The sequence below is a fragment of the Mixophyes fleayi genome, chromosome 3 (assembly GCF_038048845.1).
Source record: "Mixophyes fleayi isolate aMixFle1 chromosome 3, aMixFle1.hap1, whole genome shotgun sequence".
NCBI classification, from domain to species: domain Eukaryota; kingdom Metazoa; phylum Chordata; class Amphibia; order Anura; family Limnodynastidae; genus Mixophyes; species Mixophyes fleayi.
The window spans coordinates 210,035,190-210,063,101 of NC_134404.1; the positions used below are offsets into that span (position 1 = coordinate 210,035,190).

Below are 27,912 nucleotides of genomic sequence, written 5' to 3' on the forward strand. Positions count from 1 at the left end.
TTCTCATACAATGACTGCAGGAAGAAATCTGGTGGAGTACTGATGTGACAGTCCACAGAGACAGGACCATCGGCTTGAGGGCTGGGGTACAAAGTGAGAACTTCCTTGCTACCCCTAGAACCGCCCCTTACCTCTTGGTGTCAACAGCCCTGTTTGATTCCATATGTATCTGTTTAACTTATAAATGTATCTAATGTATTTATGCATTTGTCAATCTGTGTTATTATAAAGGTAAATGTCGTGCATTTTTGTTAAAAATCGTGTATCATTTATTTAAAACTCCGAAACAATTCTAAAAAATTGTAAATATTAAATTTTGATCTCTCTTCTTCCAAGAAAGAAGCAACTATAACTTCTTACTATGCATAAGTAAAGATACAGAGCACCAGTCATTTTATGCTCTTGCTATGAAATAATTTAATTTGCTTTTCTATGCACATGTAGCATAGGAAGCTAATGCTGCCCTAATAAGATACCTTAATAGAAAGCAAGCTAAGCATTAAACACATGGTGTTTTTTGTTAATGATATCAAGAGAACATGTCTTAGAATACATATATGTGGAAAAGATCACAAGATCTTGTCTTGTGAGCAATCTGATTAAACACTACAATGTCATAGTCATAAATACCAATGTTGCATGTCCAGGCCAGCCATTAGAGTTACAAAGTATTTGAGGAGCTCCAAGCCCAAGTAGGTCCCAATAACATGTGTGACAAATAGGTGAAATGCGAAAAGGACTGCAGTTCCCTCTCCCGTGTGCTCAGACTGTAAATAATTGTGTATTTAGAGTACAAGATAGCTTAAAGTTGGGCTAAGCACATTTCAGTTCAACACTGCATTCCTATATTAATCATATTTTAAGCCCTGGGGGAAAATTTATCAAGCTGTGGGTATGAAAAAGTGGAGATGTTGCCTATAGCAACCAATCAGATATTAGCTGTCATTTTGTAGAATGTACTAAATAAATGATAACTAGAATGTAATTGGTTGCTATAGCCAAGATCTCCACTTTTTCAAACCCGCAGCTTGATTTACCCTGTGGGCTCTGCAATGAATGATCCAGTGTGCAACTTCACACAGCACATATAAATGTGTTTCTTGAAGAAAATGACAGTTGTTATAGCTTATAGAGTAAATTCAAAACTGAGAAACTTTTATTTTGAAAAGTACACTGTATGTATGTATTATCAACAACCTCCATTTTTCACTGTTGTCTGCTTCTAAATCCTGGACACTTTATCCATGATGCCGCATCATTTTTAAAAGCAAGAAACATTAAACAACACAAAAAGTCATAGGAGATGCAGAGTAATAAACAAACAAACATAAACTGTCATTGAAGCTGCAGTTATCTATCTCCCTTATACTAGGCAGAGGATGCTTCCTACAGTAAATCTAATGGGAAACAATATTAAGGCAGGAAATCCGTACACTTAATTTTAATTATGTGGACTGTAGTAGCAAGATTCACAAAGGTCAGTTCAAACAGTAAAAATAATAGAAGCTTACCTAGAAAAGAAACATGCATTGTTTTACTAGATTACTGTCTGATCCAAAAGGTCAAATATGACATGGGTTTAGCACATTGTTAGTTTGATACAGTGCAGCATTCTGTAAAAATTCAGTCATTTTATATATTTCGGTTTTGGAATTTGTCACATCTAGGATACAAACTGTACGTTTCCCAGAACAGACAATGGAGAAAAGCAAAAGTGAGATAATATAAATTTATAATTTTAAAATTGCAGACAACTTTCCTATATTTAAGATTATTTGCCATGGGCAGAGCTAGGAATGTTTCTTTGCCCATAATAATGCAGTGATTCTATGCTACAAAAAAGCATCAAGATTCAGCTTCCAGAGTGTCACTATAGCAACCACCTGCAATCTATGTGGACTAAGTAACAGTTCATAAATTGGTTTACCCTGGAAAAAAACATAAAGAGCAGGTAAACTCAATTGTGGACAACATTATTGTATTAATATTACTGTGCTACATGATGTAGCTGAAATATCAGATATGTTTATACTTGTTCTCTATTGTTTGCTTTAGTGAAAGCAGACTTTACTTAGGAGGGTGGTACTCTTTGTTACATAACATTACTGTTTAGAAGCCAGAGATTTTTACAATTGTAAGTTCAGAGTTATCAGAATGCTGAGTTTAGTTCTAGTTCTTAGATATGTAATGCATAGTCTAGTCAGTAGGTATAGAATGTTTAGGTGTATCAAATACAGGACCGGATTAACGGAATGTAGGCCCCTGGGCTAAGGGGGCCCCCATTCCCCCGTGAGGCCCCCCCCCCCCGTTAGCAGACTGGCCCCCCTGTTAGCCGACCGCCCCCCCCCAAGCGCTTACCTTCTCCTGTCACTGCAGTCCTCCTTCCACAGCGCGCTGTAAGCTGCATACTAAGGAGATCTCGTGACACTCTTGCGAGATCTCATCAGTAAGGAGATTACTGAGCGCCGGAGAAGGAGGACTGCAGTGACAGAGCTCAGCATTGATCGGGCCGGGGGCGCCCCCGCCCCTGTCCCGATCAATAATTCTGCTGAACTCTGTCAAGGGCCCCCTGGATGCCCGAGGCCCCTGGGCTGTAGCCCAGTTAGATCTCAGGTTAATCCGGCCCTGATTAAATATAGTGCTTTAAATGGTAATGTGCCACAGAAGCAAGGCTGTATTTAAGGCTTATGAACAGTCAATAAATACACCTTAAGGACCTCATTTAGATTCGGACACAAAGTCCGTTTTAGGCGCATCCAACAAAAAAGCACAAACACGCATGTGCAGCAAGCACCATATCCGCCTGCATCTTGGATGCAATTAACACTTGCGACAGCTTGCGACTCACTACGAGAGAATGGGAGGAACGCAGAATTGTGAAGACGTGACCATGTAAGTAAATCCTAGTCTCAGTGAGGCGCAGACGCAACACACGTCAAAACAGGGCTTAAGCTGTGCGGCAGGAATTAGGTGGCGCAAGCGGTTAGCTAGCTGCAGGAACTAGTAAGGTATTATGAGTGGGATCTAATTGGGGTTGCTTGCCATTCGTAATACCCTACCAAGATGCGGCACACTCCCACTCCTACACTTCTTAGACAGACTTTCCATATGACTCTAAAAGAGGTCCTAAATGAGTAACTGTACATGCACATTCTCCTCTATCCAAACACCCCAACATCAACTGTTTTGCTGGGCAAAATAGACCAATAACTAAAAAAATGCAAAATAACCCATAAAAACCTGTGAAAATCCATTTTGAATGTGTTGCCCTATGCATGTGCCTAGTTTGTCTATATGGTAAATACAGACCTGAACAGAAGAGAGGCCAGTTTCATCTTGGACATCTGCTACATCAGTCATTTAAAATTGAGTTTCTCTTTATGGAAATGTCCTGTTTTTGTAATTTAATGTAGCAAAATTCTAGCCCTTATATTTCCATATTTTCAGATTTTATTTATATAATCACATTCATGATATAGGATGTTATGGAAAACACTGTCTCCTTAACAATGGTGACTCCAGGTAGGCAACACAGGAGGCTAGGTCTTAAAACATATGTGACAATTTTGTGAACTAATGTTTATTACAGAACTTATGTCTTATCACCTGCACTGTGATCAGTCGCAAATTAAAGGACCTATTTTATGTAGAAGACTGCTACCATCATTATTCGTCATTTAATACATTAAATCTATGCCATTTATAGCCTAATTCTATACTGCACTTTATTTCTGTTAAATTTGACAGTTCGATATTTGTATTCAGGCTGAAGCAAGCCTAGCTGTCTATAGTGTTCAGTCAATGGTTTGTATATTAAAATGTTTTAAACAGAATTCAAATATTGATTCAGGACATCTTTCCAGAGAGTCTTACTGAGATGAACTACTTTTTCTTGCAAACATGCCCGAGGGAGAAAGCTTTTAGACAATGTTAGATACATTTCGATCAATGGACAAATTAAACTTAATTCCATCTGTTTCAAAATGTATCGCTTTTAGTTTATCGCTAAACTATGTTTAGTACTTTAAATATTCTTTCAATAGCTCAGCCTAGCTCACTTTGCATTTTGTACCAAGCACACTTATCTGACGGTGAAATAGAAACTTCCCTTATTGAGTAAATGGGAACCTAATGCAATTTATTTGTTAACCTGTGCATCATATTTAATTTCCAGTTAATATGATCAATGATGTATTGATTTCTTTCAACTGTAAAGTAAAGTATATATACAAACGGAGGTCAGCTGAGAGTTGCCCTTTAAAATACTCTTTGCAGCCACTGAAAAACCTATTACTGCAATTGGTTTTCTTTTCTTTTCTTCTAAATGATTGACAGGCTGCAAAAGTATCTGCAGATGGGGAACAGACTGGGAAGGATGCTGAAAGGACAAATGAGAGGGCAAAACAAGTGGAGGATTTCGTGAAGGACACCTTGCAGACATCAAAGGGTAAATGCATTGCATAAATACAATACATTCATTTATGACCACTAAAGTTGCATTTTCAGTACATTATAATCTACTTTTTAGCACTTTAATTATATGAAGCATAAATTCAAATGTAACTTTTACTTAATGATATTGCAGGTCGTGATGAAGTGTACCTGTCATGCATTTGAAATATCTCACTTTAAATGTAAAATTTTAGTGACGCTTAATTCTAATATACAGCTTTTAACAAGCATCATTTTAGAGAAATTCAACAGTATAATATTGTACCTCTCTCCTTCTGATGCTGCCAATCACTTTGCTAAGAACCCTTATCCACTGGTGTTAAAATCATCTTTTTCTAGTGTTTTTAATGCTAGTAAAATAATATAAACAGGTAAGGTGATGTGGGGCAGCACAGTGGCCTTGTGGTTAGCACTTCTGCCTCACAGCACTGGGGTCATGAGTTTGATTCCGCCCATGGCCTTATCTGTGTGGAGATTAAATGCTCTCCCTGTGTTTGCGTGGGTTTCCTCCAGGTGCTCCAGTTTCCTCCCACAATCTGAAAATATACTGGTAGGCTAATTGGCTGCTATCAAAATTGACCCCAGTCTCTCTCTCTGTGTGTGTGTGTGTGTGTGTGTGTGTGTGTGTGTGTGTGTTAGGGAGTTTAGACTATAGACTCTCTGTCTGTATGTATTTGTTAGGGAATTTAGAGTGTAAGCTCCAATGGGGCAGGGACTGATGTGAATGATTTATATTCCGCCACTAATTCCGCAGCACTGTATAGACAGTACAGCGCTGCGGAATTAGTGGCGCAATATAAATAACTGATAATAATAATACGTGTTGATTTCAAAGATTCCATATCGACTTTCACTTGCTGCCTGCAATGTTTACTCGTGTTCACCTGGAGTAAATGCAAGGGGTCAACTGAGTGTCCACCACTGACTCCACTAACGGCACAAGTGCAGCCGCTTGTTATCACCACAAGCCAAACTTAATCGCTATTCACATGGAGTGTCAATGGCAGTGAGTAATGCCTATGGCTTTCCTAAGTGTACTTCCACCAGTGAAACAAAATCCTCAAGCGCTCAAAAGTAACGCAGTCCAGATGTTTCTTCACTCTCATGATTCATTTGATAAATAAATTAATCTAAACTGAGCAGTTTTTTTAAGAGGAAAATGTAAAAGTATAAAGGAATAAAGGGGGTGGTCCTAAAGTGTCTGTGTGACATTCCACCTTGTCTACCATGCATATTATCGGATGTACACAGCACTAAAGCCCGTGCAAATGGGAGCTCACTGTAATTGTAATAGTTACTAATAGGTTTCATTTGCGTTGGTTGTTTTAATGCCTAAAATAAGGGCCATTGGCCTCAATAGATTCTGATTTTTTACCTTATACCCATAGCTAGTAAAATCAGCAGAGAGATATTACCCTAAGGCTGATCTAGAATAACCATTAGGACTAAGGTTTAAATACATAACAAAGAAAGTCATCCCAATATAAAAAGAATAATTTATATATTTCTGCTATTGAATAACAGTGCCTCATAAAACACAACAAATTAGGGATTTGATCCTTACTTAAGGAATTGTGGGTAGAGACATGTAATTTGTTCCTTATATGTACCCTTTATATAAAGGTAAGGTGGGCTCTGCCCTAAGTCTGGTGTAACATGTGAGCTTCCGAACATGGCATTTTTTCATCAACAAAAATGTGTCATTCTGAAACTGTCAGCAGCCCCTGTAGTGACACATTCAACATTCAGTGCATAGAATCCAGCGCTATGGTTGTTGAGGGTTCTTGATCACTGCAAATATTTGTGCTGCAGTAGCCACTAACTATGTCTATACCTGGTATTTTTCATTCATTTGGGGGTGGAGCGGTGGTAACATGTGCATCCCAAATTATTGTTTAACTATCATACAAGCATTTCAATAGTATCAGCTTTACAGAAAGTATAACATTTCACTTTTAATATGAATTTTCATAGAAACTGGCATTAAATTTTAAAATGAATGACTTATATTGACATATTAACATTGGTTATTTTTTTTGCTTACATTCAACCACACATCTTATATTGGCTACTGGGTAACAAGAGAATTGTACATACCAAAAGTGTAATATAAGCACAATCGTTAGTTAACTTGCATTCTGATTAATGTATTGGATTGCTTTTTCAGTCCTGTTCTCTGGTACAGACACAGAAGGGAAGAAATAGATTAGAAACTGTTTCACTGAACTTCTGAAAATACCTATTACAGGGCAGCTATTATATTACACAATTTCCTAAGAGCTTTAAGGCGCTATAGCTTAAACAGTCGATCCTGGCATTCAATCCTGGCACCTTTAATTCAATTCAAGGATTTGGATTTCAAGGCAAGATCAAAGAAACAGAGCATAGATTTGGATTTCAGTGAAGTCCCAAATTAAGCTTCAGACAAAGATGTGTGGTTTAATCTACTTATAAACTGATAAGCCTTTTAAATGTATTGTTTTTGTTAGAGTATGCTTGATAGTGTATGTGCTTCACTGGTCACATTGTATAACTGTTTATGCACAAGACACAGTATTTTAAAATTGACAATGTTTGGTTGCATAACTGATCCATATTATAAGTAAGCAAAACAAATTTCAAGTTGATATTATCAGGAATCAGTAAAACTAAGAACTGATTGTGTGCAAGTAAAAATGGAGCTATACAATTTACACCTAAACACATGATGTTCCCATTCAGGAAATATGACCATGTGCTAAAATATTTAATATTTCTTAACCCCTTAAAGTTCACTGCCCATTATGGACTTTTATTTAGTTTTAGTGTGTAAATATTCACATTTCCTAACTGCGAATGCATACTAAAATGTCCATATATAGATTTGTATCTTAGACTATTGGCTCTTTATGCCTGGAGAGTTGGAATGGGGTGGGGGTCCATGTTCAGTAATGGAGCATTCCATTACATATAAAGGGATTTTATTATTAGGGAATAATTATTGCATTGCACTTTACCAGTTAAATGTTTTTTCAAAATTTTATGTATGTAACTAGGAAAGAATGAAGAGAAAGTGTTGCCTTCTCTTTTTATGCGGCTTTGGGTGTTAACTATAGTGAAAGCTCTGCCCCTTTATGCTAATGTCTTTGGTATCTCGTTACATGCCCCGCAAATGATGCTTCAGTGTGTACGAAATTAAAATTATTGCTCACGACAACATGGCTGTAAAAAGTCGCTAATGGGACGGCCGCTCTTCGCTTTATTGTCTAAAACAAGACTAGTGTGTATGCAGTCCATGGACCGAGCGATCGGACCATCGATCGGATGTAAAATCAATCGGCATAAAAAGTTGGTGGAAAATTCTGTAGTGTGTACCCAGCTTAAGGGAATGTACAGTGGAGCGCTTCCTAAGGATTTGGACACACTCAGATATGGCTCTTAGCATGTGCATCATTTGAAGTTACTGTAGGTCTGGTGTAAACATACGTGATGATGATGATAATGATTAACCCCTTGCTGCACCATCTAGCCGCATTTGATTGGCTGCTGCTTGCATATTAACCCATCCATTTATTAGTACTTCATTCATTAGTATTGTAGCTAGATTATATCAATTCTATTCAGGTTACCTATTTGTCATTTCCATTTGGAATACTGCATTAAAGAAGATTCCCATTGGATTTATAAAGCGGATATTGGGGTGTTTGTATTTTATATGAAAAATGCACATTTATCACTAACACTGTCAAACACTATCCTTGCTTTAGTTTATGAAACTTCATTACATTACATTGGGTACAAATACGGTAATGCAACTTTTACATTTACTATTAACACTGTCAAGCCATATCTCTATGCTATTGCTGGGTGTAGATATATGCATTTGTACACCTGCCATACGGCTGAAATACTGTTGTGTTTTGAGTTGGAGATATCTTGAGATACATGTGACTCAACATACACACATAAGTACCTTTTTTTTTAGCTTCAAATTTTTTATGCATATGTTCGGAGAATTGTAATGGCAGATGAATTAGGGCAAAAAACTTTCTCATTGAATTGCATTAGGCCAATTTGTATTTTCTTCTTTCAAGAGTGTGTAATCAATAGCAAAACAAAAAGCTGCATCTTGTAGCAATAAAACTACTTTTATTTATTATTTTACATAGACAAACATGGTGTCAAAACCGTTGTGCTTTCCTAGCAGCATTTTAAATTGCTGCTTCAAATTGCCCACATGCCTTGACCCTAAGATCCACTGGGCTCTCTTACTAATCAAAAGAACAACAACGCAACATTAGAAAATTGCATTAGTAAGAGAGATTCTCTAATTAAGTACAGGGCTGAGGTTATTTAATTGCACTATTTTCATGAAAGTAGTTTAATTAAAAGGCCGATTAATGGAAATTTATATTTACATAATTAAAATAAACAAAAGCATATTTTTTACATTATGTCATTGATGAAAGCCTTATGAGACAGAAATGTCTGTCACCTTTACAGTGTTAGGTATGGTGATTGAAAACCACAAAACCTTCTACCAACTAAAGTTTGCAATAAAGTAAAGACATGTCCTAACTGTGAGTGGACATATGCACTACCATACATTTGTAGTATATGGGTGCTCATGCTAGTTACATTTACTGGCATACCATACCATTAATAAAGTCTCCTTTCTTCCATGATAATATCTGCAGCCAAAACAGAGTCCACAGTTGGGGCATTATTTTATTTAGTAGTCGTTGGAGATATACATGACAAAGGATAGGGGAACATATTTGAAAGGGAAGGAAATGTTTATATTGCCTTCCCACTCTTCCCTTGTCCATAGTCAGGACAGTTGGCAGATTCTGTGGACAGTGCTGCTCTCTCTTATCTATTCTTGCATCTTTGAGTATATGCTGCTATCTTATGATCTGTTGCTGTTTCTTGGAATATTGGGGCCCTGTATGGAAAACGGATAGATACTATTCTTCTCCTGGAAAGTCCAGCAAAAAGTAAGCACTCTTACCCTCTCTCCCAACAAACAGCCACAAGCCAAAATCAATAGCAACCACATTTAATTAATAGTTCTCCTTCTTCCCAGCTAGCCTCATATTTAATAATTAGCCCCCATATTTAATCTAACTTTGTATTATTAGCCCATATAATATATTATCAGCCTACATCAACTACATAACATTGATGGCCCACACCTGCTGATACATTGTATTAATGTGACAGTTCATTAATAGTCATCACATTACATTAATAGCTGCATTCAGCCTCACATTACATAAATAGCCACCAACAGCTGTCCCTGGACAAAGAGGCCCATATGCACCACACACCCTCCTCCTATGGTGGGTACATCACTAGTACACAAAAGAAGTGCTGTCTAAGGTCACCCATACAGCAGACTTAGCCTGATAATACCTCTGCAGAGAGGTGAGCTGAGTCCACAGAGCTTCAACCACTTAGCATGAGAATGAAAAGCAATTGTTGCTGCTCATTAGTTTATAATGGGCCATCAGGTAATTTCCCAAAATAATTAAGTCTATCAGTCTACTGCAAGAAAGATTACATATAAATGGAGAGCATTAAAGAACACTGAACGATCTTCTCATGAATGGACATCCCAGTAAAATGACCCAAAGATTAGACCTTAAAAACTCCACGAAATAGCAGATAGCCCAAAAGTTAAATTCAGAGATCAACAACCCTGTGTCAACATAGTATATTTTAATATTCCTGACTCTATCATGAGAAAAAGACTGAACAAGTATGGCTTTCATGGAAGGGTAGCCAGCAAAAAAACCTTTTCTGTCCAACTCGTCCCCCCCAAAATAAAATCCCACTGTAGAATAGCTTATGCTTGCAAAGTTGCATCTGAATGAACAAGATGAGACAAGAGTAAAATATAGGAATACACGACAAGTTGTGTGCAAGACCAAGATAACAAACATTGAGGACAGTGGTGGAGGGGTGCAGATTTGACATTTTGAGGTCACAAGACCGGGACCTGGCAATCATTAAATCCAATATGAACTCTTCTTTATACCAGAGTATTCTTGGAAAAATATGAGGTCATCTGTCAAAAAAGTGAAACTTTGCTGAAATTTGATCAAGCAACTGGACAGTGGTCTTAAGCACATTGCCAAATGTACAACCATCCTTTTGAGATGCTTTAGTGGGACATTAATAGAGCTGTGCTTAAATAAATGCCCTTAAATATTATTGAAGTGAACCAGTGGTGTAAGGAGGATATAGGTTAAAAATTCCTCAAATACAATGTAAGAGAATTATAAACTCAGAGAAAATGATCATTTCAATTCAATATTGCTGCTAAATGTGGTACTACAGTCTACTAAATCATGGGGTGCACTTACTTTTTTCACACAAGGCCTCTTCATGTTGGCGTATGCTTTGTTGAATAAATGATGACAAAAACTCTGTTATGTTATTTGTCACATGAGATTAGATTTATAGAATTTTAGGACTTGGTGAGGACAAGATAACTGTTAATTATATCCTGGTATGTAAAGACACAGAAAAAGAGGGTGTACTTTATTTTTTCACATGACTATATGTATGACATAACCAATAGCTGTGTCTTAAAATTTCCCTGCACTTCATTCAACAAATAATTGTATTCTGAGTATTTAACAGTGGCTGTGACTTTATAACCAGTAATGTATGTGCACACACTGTTTAAAGATTACAAAGCACAGTCAGTTTTCTAAGTATCTAACATTCTATATGCTATTAATTCTTAAATTAAGCTCTTAAAACAAAATTATGTAACTCTCACAGTATGGCTCTATATTTGTATACATTTTGTAATAATCTGATATTAGCTTATTGTCTGAGCTTTTATAGCATGACTCAAACTAAACAAATAAATATACTTCGCAAGGCTCAGATATATAAACTACATATTATTCTCCACAGCTCTGTACAAAGAAGATCTAGTAGGATTTCAAGTAAAAGCTTTTGCTAAGTGCAGCAATGCTAATGGATATTTGAATAAATACAGTCACAAAATGGGCATGAAACTGCTTCCTACTGTACAGTAAGAAATAACTTTTATTGTCATGCTTTAGTACTGCTTAACTGTCATATAAAACAGTTATAGACTGCTTCAAGTGCCAATCAGGACAGTATATGCTGCAATTCACAAATATTTTTATTTTTTACATGTTTTATAGTTATGGTGTCTTTTACTCTTTATCTCTATATGGAGTATAGATAGTTTAGTTAATGCAAATGATTTCCACTTTAAATGGCCAGTAGAATAAAAAATCATCCACCTCAAATAAAACATATAAGTACTTTATAAACTTATTTTATGTGTAGATGATTTCTGAATGTAAAGCCCTTTTAAACTGACCCTGTCATAGTTAGCGGACCAGGATTGAGAGTCAAGTTGAAGTTGAAGCCCATCAATATAGCCTTGACTTTGTCTAGTAGGCAGCAGGAGATATGCTAGTGTGTAATAGTGGGGACAATGAAAATTATAGTAGAGAGTTACACTGGCCAGAGTTTTGAGTGGAAAATTATCGAGAGCCATGCAGAGCTGCAGAGACATTTGCAGACAAGCTGTGTCCAGTGCGTCAAGCTCAAAACAGTCAATTCAGTCTGTGTAATGAGTAGAAATTGGGATGACAGGACACCTGAGCTTATCAATAAAGCCCAGTGCCTTTTAGCTGTGTGATACCTCAAGGTGTGTAGTAAGAGAGACCAAACGACAAGTGAGTTTGAGAGATGAAGATACCTGTTGTTGAAGGTTTAGGTGAACTACTGAGGACAGTGTAGAAGTCAGGAGACTGTCCCCAGTACAAGTAAGTGTCAATTCTTATGCAGAACTTGTTCACACTCAATTATTTATTTTATCAACTTATCGTGTGCTGGATGAGTTGAATAAAACAGCTTAATTGAGACATGATCTGTCATCCAAACAGCCAAACTGATTTTCAAACTTGCATGTGGAAGGACTTGGGAAACCAAGAAGGACTAAGCTTAAAACTGATACATAGGTTGAGAGCACTGTTTTAAAAGGGGAAGTGGTTAATGGGAGATGTATATGTATATTGATGACGCTTTGGAAAAGAGCTTCCCAAATATCGGTCCGTCTTCTGTAGATCGGCGTAAGGGTCCTTGGGGCTATGAATAGAGAGAAGGGCAGGCTCAATTAATTAGGCCCATTTCTGTTTTTCCAACCTGCTAGCCAGTTGCTAGCTAAATTAGGATTTGCAGCTTTGAGGTGTAGTTAAAGGCTGTGAGGCTGTTTAATCAGTCTCTTACTGCCTGGGCAACAGGTCAGAGGCCTGCTGAGAGATACTGCCATTGTTACCTGTAAGGTCTATTATCTTGTGTGTGTGTGGGACATTAGGTCCTTTCACCATAGTGAGGGGACTCTATATTGTGTTAGTTAGAGCTGGATAGGCTAGGATTTATCTGCTCAGAAAATGTTACAAGTTAGTCCCACATGTTTCTGTATTTTGTATGATCAATTTGCAATCTAATATACACATACTATATACAAATGTTGGATTTGCAATGTTTTTTTAAATGTACCCCTGTCAGTAAAACTTAGCTTGCTGCAAATACCTGGTCCTTTTTGTCAGCATAAGAGAATAAATTCACCCTTGGGTATTTTCTTTCTGTAATTTTCCCTATTGAAATGAAAGTTTTATTTCTGTAAATACATACCAATGCTTCTGCATACTCTAGGATGTTAGAGCAAGCCAAAAGGGTTGTTAGTTCAAGCATGTTTCTGAACTGTGCAATGCACAAGACGGCAGTAGCAACAGATAAGGATTTGATTACTTAACTGTATTATAAACTTTATTTTTTTGTGGTTGCTAATCTATAAAAAGAAAATATGTGGGTTGCAGTTCCTATTTAAGATAACTCCTTATTATACTTACCATCTGAACATTTCCAGGGTAAAATTCCATTCTATTTACTTTGTGGAAAGCTGATGTTTCACTCTGTTTTTTTTAAGCTTGTAAACCTTGGAAAACATTTTGTTTCTTATGTTTACTGGTCCTTTGAATGAAAAGAAAAAAATGGGCAGATATTCTCAGAGACAGGGAATGAGTTTTTGGATGTGCTCTTTGATTTAAAAAAAACATCACTAAATTGCATTTCCAAAACTGGATGGCCACTGACATGGATAGCCAAATTCTACTAATCTGATTACCCAGGGACTCACCAAATTGCCAAAGTACTATAACACAAAGCTTGTGTGGCATAAGATATGTCTACGGAAGTGATACTTCTATTCATTTTCCCTGATTAAATCTGATTGGACTTTGCAAATAATGATCATTCTGGAGCTCACATGTGCTATAATGATTGGCCAGTCTGATCCTTAGTGACCTAGTTAACCAACCCATTTGCACCATATGTGGCCAACTTTAACTCAAACTGAAAAATGACCAACAATAAAATGTAATTAACGTTTTCTTAAGGTTACCATTAATTATCTGTTATTATAAAAATGTTGCATTCATTATGATTACTGCTGCCAGTGTCTACAGTGTCTACAAGAATAGAAGATTTTAGCAGATACTTATTGTAACCTGTCGTTAAAATAATGGACTTGGTTTGGCCAACGAAGACAAAACTCTGTAAATGTTTCACACTGTAATGAATAACTGCATCAGAGAAGACATAATAATATACTGTAATCTACTGGCCATCTCACTGGCATGACCGGATATACTGCGATACTACTTGTCACTGATTGTGAAATTATTTCTTAGCATCATTATAAGACAAATCAAATCCATTTTTTGCCTTTATACTTGATTACTGATATTCAGATTTGTCCTGGTGGAATGATATGATCCTATTATGTAATACAATCATTTTTAATTCATTACTAGGTTTACTTTTAAATTGTGTTTCCCCAAGGTGTACGTGCCATTTTTTTATTTTTTTTTTCACTATGGTGTCTGTACTGTATTCAAACTAGCTTGAAATCAACAAGGCATCAATTTGTCATCTGGTTGGGCTTCGTAAAGGGTAATTGCACTTGTTCCCTTGCATTCTTCCTATCCAAATACGTTCACATCGCCATCTTTCAATATTTACACTGTGCCTGTCTCCAATAAATAATCTCTCTGAAACTGAAAGTGGTTTTAGTGTGCGTACACATTCAGTGAGCAGTTTGCTATCATATGTAATTAGAATCACAACATATATACAGTGTTCCCTTTATATAGCCCTCAGTTTGGAACCTAGACACAAACACTATAGAAAAGGTACTGTAGTGTTGTACCCTAGAGAAAGTATCTGGGGGTAAATGCATTATGGTCCGATTTTTTCAACTCGGTGGAAATCGGCGAATTGACAGCTAAAATTTAAAGCGGCACTGGCTTGTAAAGGCAAGTTTGCCTTTACAAGCTAGCGCCGCTTTAAATTTTAGCTGTCAACTCGCCGATTTCCGGCAAGTTGAAAAAAATCGGACCATAATACATTTACCCCCTAGTGGTAAGAAAGGTTGGTGATATAGAGATTGAGTTTTGATATAAGGAGAGGGTGCTGTACTCTATGTGAAACGTTTCCTATTGTAATAATGACCATATAAAGTTATATTGCTACAAAGTAGTGTGACATTGCTTTCAATGTGAATATCTTTCATGTCATAGTTTTAACATGAAAATGATCAGAAAAAAAGATATTGATGGCAATATGTGGCATTGCAATTACGGGTATTGTGTATTATGCAACAAATAAATCATGTGTCAAGTGATTTCCTTTGAAGCTATTGTTTGAAATAGCATGTGCTAGATCAGAAAATCATTTATTCTACAATGCACTACTTCAAAATCACCAATGTTGATCTGTATCTCTGTGTTCTGAATGCTGAGCATATATTCATACATTCTCTGTCATGTAACTTGTATACTACCTGCAGGTTTATATGACAAAGCTGTAAAGTTGAATGAAACACTGGGTATACAGAACAAAACACAGGACAAGAGTTTCCAGGAGTTGCAGAAGGACGTTGACAAGATGATGGCTGAGCTAAGGAAAAGAATGTTTAAAAACCAGGAGAAAAGAGCCGCAGATGAGCTTAAGTAAGTGCACTAATTACTATATACCAAGAAAACATCACATGATAAGCTCAATTTCTTTTTTGAGGAGCATCTGTAAATGTGTGTTCTAAATAAATACCCATTCTCTGAAAGTTATTCGTTTTATGCTATTACCAAGTCAGCCTAATGATGATAAACAAAGCAAATAGCAGAACAGCAGCAGATTTCCATTTGTACATGGTGTTCGTGTATTAGCAGCAAACGCCAATTACACAGTCCTGGGGAAAAGAATAATACATTTGGATTTCTATGTGGAGGCTTTTTATTTCTCAGAAAGATATTATTGTATCCCTATAATAAGTCATCAAAATGCTGTGACCAACAACTAAACACAATGATCAGGATTATGGCATTCTTTACACCAAGATTTATTCCCTTTGGATTAAATTGAAGCGACAAGCGTTACTAAGATATGAAAAAATCCTCTGTGATTTATATCATGGTACAATTGGTGATATTGTTCCAAAAGATAAACTTTCAGGTAATTAGGTCATATCTCTTATTAATAATCCAAACAAACATAAAACAGTTTTTCAAAAAGACAATTTGGTTAAAAAAAATAAAAAAATTAAAAGCTAATTTTGTACAAAATTTCCAACATTGCTTCCTACCTACGTTTGTGAACTAGTTCAATGGCTTGAAGTCCCACTCAGCAGCTCACACTCCTAGTCCTACTCAGCAGCTCACACTCCTAGTCCTACTCAGCAGCTCACACTCCTAGTCCTACTCAGCAGCTCACACTCCTGCTCCTGCAGAGACCTGCACTCACTCCTACTTAGTGGCAAAAGTGGGTATGTATATGGGGATATGCCATACCGCCACTTCTCCAACAGCTTTTATTGTAAAACTATTAAATTCCATTCACTCACTTTCTCATTATGTTTTACCATACTGCCACTTCTACGTTTCCACTTCAACCACTGCTCCTACTCCTACACTAGAAAACACCTTGACAGAGTTTGTTAATAACGTTTGTAAATAAAGTTTTTACTTAAAACTGATACTCCTGGTTTTATATAACCACTAAGGGTAAAATGCTTAATTGAAATCCCACCTCTTCATCAGCAGTTATTTATATAGCACCGCTAATTCCGTAGCACTGTGCGGAGACCTCGTTTCCATCTGTATATTCAGAAATAAACAGGTAATGAGGATCTGTAACAAACCTGTCCTTGGGTTCCAGTAGACTCTGGTGCTGTATTTCTGATAACTCCTATTGAAATGCTTTCTTTTGACGTTTGCTGTGATGTGTGAGCATGTGTTTAGGCGCAGAGCCATGATGTTAGGTACGTCTCTACTTAATCCCACACAGGCTCTTCTGTGGTGCCCGAGCAGCAGGTTATGTTAGCATTTGTTGTGCTTAAGCATTATTCTGTCTGATCCTCTGATACAGACCTGGCTTGTGACTTGCTGTTGAACCTGATTGTTTGTGGTGCTGCCCCTGACTTATATGATTGTAAATCTTTTCTGCCTACCACATCCTGGCCTACCTTTTTTTTGTGATTCCTGTCTTGTCCTTTTGTGCTTCTGTTGCCTATTGAGGATAGTTCTGGGGACAGGTACCTGTGCGATACCCAAAGCAAAGTTCATCACTCGGGTCCCAGATGAATATTCAGTTTCCCATTAGGAGCAATGCCTAATATTTTGCTAGCACCAATCGCTAGAAGTATAGTGAGTTCAGATCTAGGACTATTTGTTTCAATGACAAGCTTAATGGGTGACATTGTTTAGCAAAAATGGACTTGTGAAAAACAGTTTTATTTCCACAACATACAGTCAAATGACTAGCATATACAGCCTGAATTTGAGCACAGCAACCTCATGTCCACCACATACATCCAAATAACCACTATATAGAATAATGAGCCCAGTATCACCACATACAAGTCAATGGCCACCATATTCATCACTGTGTCCAGCCCACCATAGCTCACTTCTCAATATACAGCTAGTTTATAAGCTACATGTCAATAATAATCAAATTTCTACATAGTTCTGTGCCCAGTTTATTTTACCAGAAAATGAAATGGTTCGAGCCCATAGCAATTTGTGTTTATAGGAGTGAGCACATGTAAGCTAAAGCTGTGATCACGTGGGATTTACACTTACTGAAGGACACATATCACCTGCCACAGAATGTCTAATAACAGAAAAGTAGCTTGCATTTATCTGCATGGGGAATGAAAATGCATTCATAATCTTTTATATTGTGGTTATGTTTACAAGTATATATTTGTGAATACATGGGCAGCACGGTGGCTTAGTGGTTAGGATTTCTGCCTCACAGCAGTGGGGTCATGAGTTTGATTCCCGACCATGGCCTTATCTGTGTGGAGTTTGTATATTCCCCCTGTGTTTGCGTGGGTTTCCTCTGGGTGCTCTGGTTTCCACCCACACTCCAATAATATACTAGTAGGTTAATTGGCCGCTATCAGAAAATTGACCCTAGTCTCTGTGTGTGTGTGTGTGTGTGTGTATATATGTATGTATGTTAGGGAATTTAGACTGTAAGCTCCAATGGGACAGGGACTGATGTGGGTGAGTTTTCTAAACAGCGCTGCGGAATTAGTGGCGCTATATAACTAAATGATAATGATGATGATGCACAAGATACATTTTTATATTGGATGAATCTGTATTTTATATTTAGTGTCCCTGGTGCACTATTATTGGATTTCACTCGTTGAGGAGATTGTGGTAGAAGATATAGAGAGGTTTTTATGTTTGTATCTGCCATAGCAGTAGCACAGCCTGAAACTGCTTACCCAATTTCAAAAGACAAATATGTTTCACAAGTGGTTAAAGAACTGGCTTATATAACTCTGCTGGAATTGATACTATCTAATAGAACATATACTATATAACACACACATGTTAGGGGGTATTTAGAGAATAGTGATTACAACATGGTAATATCTATCTTGAGTTTCAATGAAACATTTTTAAAGGAGCTACAAAAACTATGAATTTTAGGAGGACAAAGTTTAATGAGCTCAGAAAAGAAGGGAAGCTTGTAGACAGGAAAGTACTGTCAAGTAAAAGCATGTAGGGCACATTGGACATGTTTTATAATATTTTAAATAAATATTGCTGCAATTACATAACGGACAGCAAAATTTCTAGGAATAAAACTCAATCAATATAGAAAATAACGGAGGCAATATAGGTAAAAAGTAGAGCATTTAAATTGTTAAAACTAGAAGGGACTGAAAAGTCATTATGGAAATACAATGAATATTGCAAAATATGTAGAAAGTAAAATCAGATTAGTAAATACTAAAGCTGAAAAATGGATTGCAAAAGATAACAATTTTAATCCCAAAATGGTTTTCAAGTATATAAACAGCATGAAAAATAAAATGTATAATGTTGAGCCACTACATGATAACGTTGGGAAAATAATTGTATAAGATAAAGAGAAAGCTGATTTTTAATATGTTTTTTTCCATCTGTATTTGCAAAATTGGAGATGTACCAGATAATAGGTTTTATAGCAATAGCCCAGGCAACCATTAAGTATTAGTTTAACACATAAGAAAGTGCATCCATCCATGTGTGCTAAATGAGCTAAGTTCAGTAATTGATAGACCACTGAGTCTGACTTCAGTCAAAGGTATATTCTTTGAAGACATTCTGAGTGATGTAATTCTGAAATACATTGTAGAAAGTAAAGCTTAGAAAGCCATCAATCGGGGCTTGCATCTTTTAGCCTTGGGGTGGAGGAGGGGGGAAGCAAACACAAGCGAGTGACCCAGGCTTTTCTACCAGCACCAAGCACCAGAAAAATGGGCATGACAAAATGTGCAGGGTGTTTGGCTAATGTGGGTGTGATCTATACAGCCAATCAAACATATGAAAAATTGTTATGTCAAAGAGCTATAATCAAATACAACACCTAACAGCCCCACTCTGACTAATATTTAATGCAAAGACTATTCTAGATACATCTACACAATATACAGATCATTCTAGTAATTGATATACAATACAGAGAAAATTTGAATTATCACTCTACAATACACAGAACATTCTGTAAGACTATATGTAACACACAACGTATTCTAGTGTCCTCTATACAATACAGAGTGTTGTCCAGTGACCAATTTACAATACCGTGAGCTTACTTGTGACCGCTATACAATACGGGAACATTTTAGTCATCTATATACAATACAGACAGCGTTCTAGTGGCCTATACATAATGCACAGAACATTACAGTGACCTCTATAAAATACAGAGCTCATTCTAGTAATAGCTGTACAGTACATAGAGCATTCTGGGGACTAATATAAAGTGCAGAAATCATTCTACTGACCACTATGCAATACTGAGAGCATTTTAGTGACCTCTATACAATATAGAGAGCATTCTCGTTATCTCTACACAAAACAAAATGCGTTCTGGTAACTATTGTTCAATGCCAACCCTGCCTGGAGGTCACTATAAAATGCAGACCCCCAAATATAATCACTCCTGCTATAAACAGTTTTCCTTGGAATTAATACTGGTTTTCAGGTTTAACCCTTACCTCTCTGCATACATTGACCCTAACTAGGGATGTAGTATCCTCTGTGACTGATATTTGTTTTATTAGCACTTAAAGTCTGTAACAACAATCTTAGGGAAATACATGAATTACTTTTCATTTCTGATGTCTCTCGTTGTCTCTTGGTGTGCTGTAGAAGATATCTGAGATCTGAGTGCTTCCTGCACGCTGATTGCTGGAAAGCTCCAGCCATTTACCAATCAGCGTGTGGAGACCTTTGCCTGTCTCTTAGCCACCAGGAGATGGGAAATCCGTCAAGGTGCACCGATGCAAAACCAAGGTGTTTTGTGGTATGCATTGGGAGTTCTTAGAAAATGACCACTAGTGTTAGCATGGTATCATGAAGTACTGGTCATACCTAACAAATATGATTAAATCTTAGGAGGGGGTAAATGATATATTTGGATTTTGAGAAAGCATTCAATGTTGTTCACAACAGTTTGAGACTACAGTGTCTATGGAAAAGAATGTGGACAGAAGGATAAAATACAAAATGTAGGTACAGATGTTATCAATGGAATATAATCAGACTGGGACAAAGCTGTTAGTAGTGTACCACAAGGAGCAGTATTGGACCTTTGTCTATTCATTCTATGTATTATTGACATTGCAGATAACCTTGAAAGAAGGTATTCGTATTTTTGCAAGACACTGAGCTATGTAGAGTTACTGAAATAAAGCAGGATAGTAAGTTACGGAAATAATTAGACAAAATGACAATATGGGCTGGCAGATTAAATGTAAAGTGGATAAAAGTAGGGTTACCTAGATCATGATAATAACTATGCTACTTATCCATTAAATGTAATACAAGTGGGAAAAACTGGCAATATTGAAAACTTTACAAATACTAGTTGAGGAAAATATGAGTAGTAGCACAAAGTGCTGGGCAGCAGCTTTATTAGAGGCAAATAAAATCCTAGTATGTATAAAAAGGGGATACATTTGCATGATGCAATCATAGTACTAACATTGTATAAATCATTAGTTAGACTACATCATGTATATGGGGTACAGTTTTGGGCACTTCACTATGAGAAGGACATAGGAAAACTTGTGGTTTGCAGTGGTGAACAGCATCATTGTTTACTTTGGAAACAATGCACCTTAGAGCTAACCTAATTAATATGTATAAATAATTGTGAGGTTAATATGTAGATTTGTTAATTGAATATTTCATACCAAGGACCATACAGAGGACAAGAGGTCATCAGTTGTGAATGGAAGAAAGGAGATTTTGTCATCAGAATAATAAAGGGTTCTTTACTGTAAGGGTGGTTAACACGTGGAATTCCTTCTCACATAAGCTGATTTTGGCAAATCCATTAGCATAATTTAAAAATGGATTGGATCCCTTTCTTACAGGAAATGGTAACTGTAGCTATAACTATAAGATAAGTTTATGGAGAGATTGATTAAGGTAATTGATCCAATTGACATTTGTGGGTCAGGAAGGATTTCCTTCTCCCTTATAACATTTTGTCACACTGTGGGCTTGTTAATGTTCCTCTGAATCAGTACAATTAGTATTTATGTAAGGTCAGACTTGCTAGAACTGTGTCTTTTTTCAACTTTACTGTGTAACAAAAATTCCCGGCGGAAGATAAAACCTATACACTATTTATACTCAGACAATATATCTCTGTAAAGAACAGCCATATTGTTCTATCAATAAGTCTGCAACATACATAGCATTTGGAAAAATATGATACTTATCTATTATTTTTACTACTACCTCCACATTTTTATATGCACTTTTCATTCCAGGGCAGCAGAAGGTCTTCTCAATAGAGTGAAGAAATTATTTGAAGATCCACATAACAAAAATAATGACTTAAATCTTGAGGCAAAGGACAAGTTAAATCAGTTTGAAGACAAACTAGATGATGTCTTGGACATGCTGCGAGAAGCCCGGGCAAAAATTAAAGAATCTGATCATCTCTCTGCTGTCAATCAGCGCAATATGACTGCATTGGAGGTATTGTATAAATTCTTACTAGTAAACAAATATTTCTCATTATTGTTTTATGTAAAAAGAAAATTAATTCCACAGTTGTCTTGGGATAATGTACAAATAGGTAACGGATGACTGCAAACTGTCTTACGCACTTACTGTTCTACACGAATATGCTCAATTAGTCTTTGTTGATTTTGCCTACACAAATAGACAAGTCAGTACGCGTTATAAAACTAATTACACACAATCAGCAGTGGTTATTAGCTGTCACAAATACAGTTCCTTGACTGCATGCTTTCAATTTATTTTAATTGCAAACTCTCATTATACTGTACATTAATAAACATCTAACTAAATGACATGGAGTGAATTTATCTTAAATGAAGATAAATGTTTAAAGACTTTGCAAGATATGCATAGTTTTTTATGAGTACTGTTAGACTCTCACATTCAGCATTTTTAAAAACAAGTGCAACTATCAGTCAATCAAATACATATTTGGTTTTAAGATTATCTACCTCTATATCCTATTTGCTTTTTTTTAAAAAAAAAAAATCAGGCTATTTTTTATTGAAACATTTTACATATTGTAAATCAAACAAGAAAACGACACAAACATATAAAAAAGCAAACACAAAGTAGCTAACAATGAACAACTTAAGATACTGTACTAAAAATACACCATACTCCAGGTCTTTAATAAAGTTTTAAAGTAAAGAACAATTATTCACATGTGTAGGGATACAACAAAATTAACATATTGGAATGAGCTGTAGATACTGATTAAATAAAGTGCAGAGAGTACATATGTAAGAGATTTGCAATGTGAAATATCCTATTTGCTTTTGCTCTAGTGTTAGATTTTAGCCTATTCCAGACTGGTTCTGTAATGCAAGAAGATTTTCTGTCTATGCTTTGCAACAGTCGGTATCATCATCATTTATTGATATAGCGCCACTAATTCCGCAGCGCTGTACAGAGAACTCATTCACATCAGTCCCTGGAGCTTACAGTCTAAATTCCCTAATATAGACACACACTCACACACAGACAGATAGAGAGGGAGAGGCTAGAGCCAATTGACCTACCAGTATGTTGTTGGAGTGTGGGAGGAAACCCACTCAAACACAGGGAGAACATTCAAATTCCACAAAGATAAGGCCATGGTCGGGAATCGAACTCATGACCCCAGTGCTATGAGGCAGAAGTGCTAACCACTAGGCCATTGTGCTGCCCGGTATCTGTTGCACTTAGTGACATTGTTATCGGTTTGCACTTGATTTATGAATAGAGGTTATTTAAAGGTAATTTTGTAGAATATTGCTATGTTTAGGCTCTTTTATGTGGGATGTATTTAGCACATCACAAATGTCAATGTTTTATTATAGTGGTGGAATGGGTTTACAAATGCAGTTTCCCATATACATTGCGTCTGGAATGTGTAAAAGTTGTACCATTAAAAGTATAGATGATGATTTGACAACCCAGAGGTTGGGAGATGTCCGTGTCCTCCTGGTGTCCTGGTCTGACCATGAAGCAGTCGAGCTGATTCTACACTTACCCCATTTCCCTCGGTCACGCCCCAAGTGGCGTCTGGATGAGTCTATACTCCTTAAGAAAGAACATATCTCCCAGATTACCCAAGCTATTTCTGATTACATTTCTGATAATGCTTCCCCAGACATATCGCAATCAGTTCTTTGGGAGTCCCATAAGGGCACTATTCGGGGTAAGCTCATCAAATTGACTGCACAACAGAGGCGGAAAGAAAGAGACCGTATTCTGGAGCTTGAACAACAGATACAATTAACTACATCTCGCCACCAAACTAATCCTAAAAAAACGTTTATACTCCCAGTTCCTTTCTCTCAAAGGGCAATTAAATCAAATTTTATCAAAACAAGCAGCTAAAACCCTGCTTTGGGTTCAGCAAAAATATTATGAAAAGGCAGATAAGGCTGATACGATCTTGGCCTGCAAACTACGTGCCCGACGTACTCGAAACAGAATAATGTCAGTGAAAGATTCTGCGGGGTCCCAACTCTTCGACCCTCAAAAGATAGCGCAGCGCTTTAGGGATTACTACGCCTCGCTGTATAATTTGCGTCCTAGAATAGATGATCCGGCCCAGCTTAAAGCAAACATTAAGAGCTATCTTCATTCTTGCTGATTGCCTAAACTCACTAGAACTCAAATGGCATCCCTCAATGCAGATATTACGTCAGAGGAAGTCTCTGATGCCATCAAAACTTTAAAGCGTCAGTCTGCCCCAGGCCCAGATAGATTTTGCGCAATTTATTACAAGAAATTCTCTCGCCAGCTGGTACCCATGCTCACGGGATTGTTTGGATCGATTTTGGAAGGAGGTAAATTTGATGAAGCCACCACCGGAGCAGGGATTGTAGTGATACCTAAGCCGGACAGAGACCCCACTGAGGTAGGCAGTTACAGACCCATATCTCTTCTTAATGTGGATTTAAAGTGTTTTGCTAAAATACTAGCCAATAGATTGGGCCCTGTCCTCCCCTCATTGATCCACCCTGATCAAGTGGGGTTTGTTCCGGGAAGACAAGCCTCAGATAACACCAGAAGAGTAATAGATCTAATCCACTGGGCTAATCATACGTCTCTCTCTGCTTTGGTGGTCGCTTTAGATGCTGAGAAAGCTTTTGATAGAGTGGCCTGGCCCTTTATGCAGCACACCTTGGTGAGCATGGGGATCCAGGGAACTTTTTGTAAGGGAATCTCCGCTTTATACTATAACCCCACAGCCTCGGTCCTAGCTAATGGTCTCATCTCCTCTCCCTTTAGTATAAATATTGGTACCCGACAGGGTTGTCTTTTATCCCCCCTACTTTTTGCCCTTATTATGGAACCTTTGGCAGCCAGGATTAGAAATAACCCGGACATCACAGGCATCCCCATGAGTACTAGAGACCATAAGATAGCATTATATGCTGATGATGTTATACTTACGCTCTCTAGGCCACATATCTCCCTGCCCAACCTTTTTAATGAAATTACATCATATAGCTCACTCTCCAACTATAAAATAAACGCCGATAAATCGGAAATCTTAGACTTAAACACTCCCCAACACATTATCCAATCGCTTAAGGCTAATTTTAATTTTAGATGGCCACAAAGTAAGATTAAATACTTGGGAGTCTATTTAACTAAAAGCTATTCCTCATTATATGCAGCTAATTTTCCCAGACTCCTTAACACAATTAGAAATAATCTATCCCAAAGGAATAAATTTCACATTTCATGGATTGGCCGTATGGCCTCTGTCAAAATGAATGTATTGCCCAGGTTATTGTATTTATGGCAGACTCTCCCAATTCAGGTTCCTTTGCATACCCTCAAACATCTGCAGCAGATGATTTCCAAATTTGTATGGGCAGGACGTAAGCCTAGAGTACGAATGCGTATCCTCTTTAAGCACCAGACCGCTGGAGGACTAGGGCTTCCAAACATATTAAAGTATTATCAAGCTACACATATGTCTCAATGTATCCTTTGGCACTCACCTCCTCATTACAGAGTATGGACTCACATTGAATCAGATATACTTCAATTATACTCCCCATACTCCTTGCTTTGGATCTCACCCCAACATAGGACAAGACGCTTAGCCCAACTACCCTCAGCCCGTTTTTCTGTTTCAATCTGGGACCAAGTAATTAGAGCCTATAAGATGTTATCTGAATATCCGCTTCTTGTCCCGCTCTGGAACAATAAAAAATTTGAACCAGGCCTAGATCACAGAACGTTCCATCATTGGACCTCTCACAATCTGCTCTTTGCCTGGGATCTAGCCCCAATGAGGGTGTTCCCTACGTTTTCAGAATTGCAGAAAAGACTAGGATTGCCGCGAATATCTTTTTATCAATATCTACAACTTAGGCATTTTTATTGTTCCCTAAGAACTCCTCCCCCTTCAGATAGTTGCTCGGCGTTGGAGTCTTTATGTCGTTCATCTACCATTACTAGAGGTCTAATATCCACTGTTTTCATCTCATCTACCATTACTAGAGGTCTAATATCCACTGTTTACCAGCTGATTAATAGCTTTGGTCAGCCGGATAAAGAACCACACGAGTTGGCTTGGGAGCGGGACACTGGGGAGACCCTGACACCAAAAGAATGGTCAAAGATTAAAACTAATGTAGCTAAGACATCAATTTCGGTGAGGCTAAAGGAAAATTCATGTAAAATTTATTACAGGTGGTATTTAGTCCCCTCCCGTCTGCATGCTATCTTTCCTGCTTCCAGTGATCGATGTTGGAGAGGTTGTGGACTGCGGGGTACCCTGTTGCACATTTGGTGGAGTTGCCCTAGACTGCAGTCTTACTGGCAGCAAATTCATAAACTAATTAAATCTGTGACACAGGTTAGGATACCAGATTCCCCCTCTTTACTCCCTCCTTCCCAGACGGCTCCCTGGCATCACCCAACCCTAACAAAAACTCATAGGACATATGCTGAATGCAGCTAAATGTTTGATTGCAACTCACTGGAAAAATACTGCCCCCCCCCCCCCCTCAGCTACCATTAGCAAATTTGGTCAATTTACAGAATGGAAAGCATTACAGCTGTTCTTAAAGATAAACCAGAAAATTTCCAAAATACATGGTCTCCTTGGACGAGCCATTTCAATGCTGAACCCCCATTAACAACCGTCTGACACTAACCCGCTCCCATAAGCTATGATTATTGGAGGCTTGGAACGCCTTACACTTTTAAATGGTAGTCACAGACAGTCTGATTATACCTCCTTATTGCCAAGTATGTCACTATTTTTCCTCTTCGCCATCTGATAAAAGGAATAATGGGTGATAAACTCTTCTTCCCCCCCCCCTTTTCTTCCCCAAATCCCCCTTCCCCCATTGTTTATCTTCCCCCTTCCCCCCGAAACAACAAAAATAAGAAAAACAACATTTTCATTTCTTTACAGTAACATGCCAATTTACTATGTACCGTTATGAGTTTTCTCTAATATGCATCTCTGTTACTTAAAGTGAAATGTTTCACATATATGTTATATGATGTTTCACTTTAACACCTATGTTGTTTTGAAAAACTTTAATAAAAATTTACTTTTCAAAAAAAAAGTATAGATGATTACCTGGTTGTTACTATCTGTGAAGAGATATGCAGGTTCTTTTGCCAGGAGTAAAACGTCTCCCAGGGGACTCCCTAGTAAATGAACACTTTCATTTCTGTAAACTCATTTAAATATCTTGTATAGCAAAATTACATGTACATTTTGCATGTGGGCTTAAATCAGGGGTATCCAACCTTTTAGCTTCCCTGGGCCACATTGGAAGGCGACAAGTTGTTTTGGGCCGCACATAAAACACAACTAGCACTAATGATAGCTGATCATCCAAAAAAAAACATAGAAAACATTGCTAATGCTCCTTGTTGTTGCTCAGTGCTTCAATGACATGCTAATGGCAGCTGTCACACATCAAGTGATATTGTTACAACATTTTATGAAGGGCTTCAATACAGCAGTCATTAAGACAGGAAGATAAGGTCCGTGATGCTCCAGGACCAGGTGAGTTTATGCACTGGTCAGCGTCCCTTGAAATAATAATAAAAAAAAACAAAAAAACTCCTTAACTTGCCTTTTAATCGGCTTGTTCTCTGATCCTCTTCTCTTGTTCTTTCCGTTTCACTGCTGCTGATAGTTCGCGCTGGCGACTCCTATGTGCTGTGCTCCGCAATGGATGTCGGACGTGATGACGTCACGCCCGACATTCACTGCGAGCGCCGCACGGAGGAGGAGACCAGGGAGGGACTGCGTGACCATAAGGTAAGTATTTTCTTATCTATTTCTTTTTTTGCAGGATTTTTTTTTTTTCATTAACAGCGCTGCCCC

At 37.4% G+C, this 27,912-nt stretch overlaps 1 protein-coding gene across 4 annotated transcripts in view; it reads left to right on the forward strand.

Annotated features, from left to right (window-relative positions):
* LAMA2 (laminin subunit alpha 2) overlaps positions 1 to 27,912 on the forward strand; it is a 711,555-nt gene that overhangs the window by 545,848 nt on the left and 137,795 nt on the right. For all 4 annotated transcript variants that reach the window (XM_075203053.1, XM_075203052.1, XM_075203054.1 and 1 more), the window contains 3 exons: positions 4,336 to 4,447; positions 15,338 to 15,500; positions 21,833 to 22,043. In XM_075203053.1, coding sequence (XP_075059154.1) covers positions 4,336 to 4,447; positions 15,338 to 15,500; positions 21,833 to 22,043 — 486 coding nt within the window. The remainder of the gene's footprint in view (positions 1 to 4,335; positions 4,448 to 15,337; positions 15,501 to 21,832; positions 22,044 to 27,912) is intronic.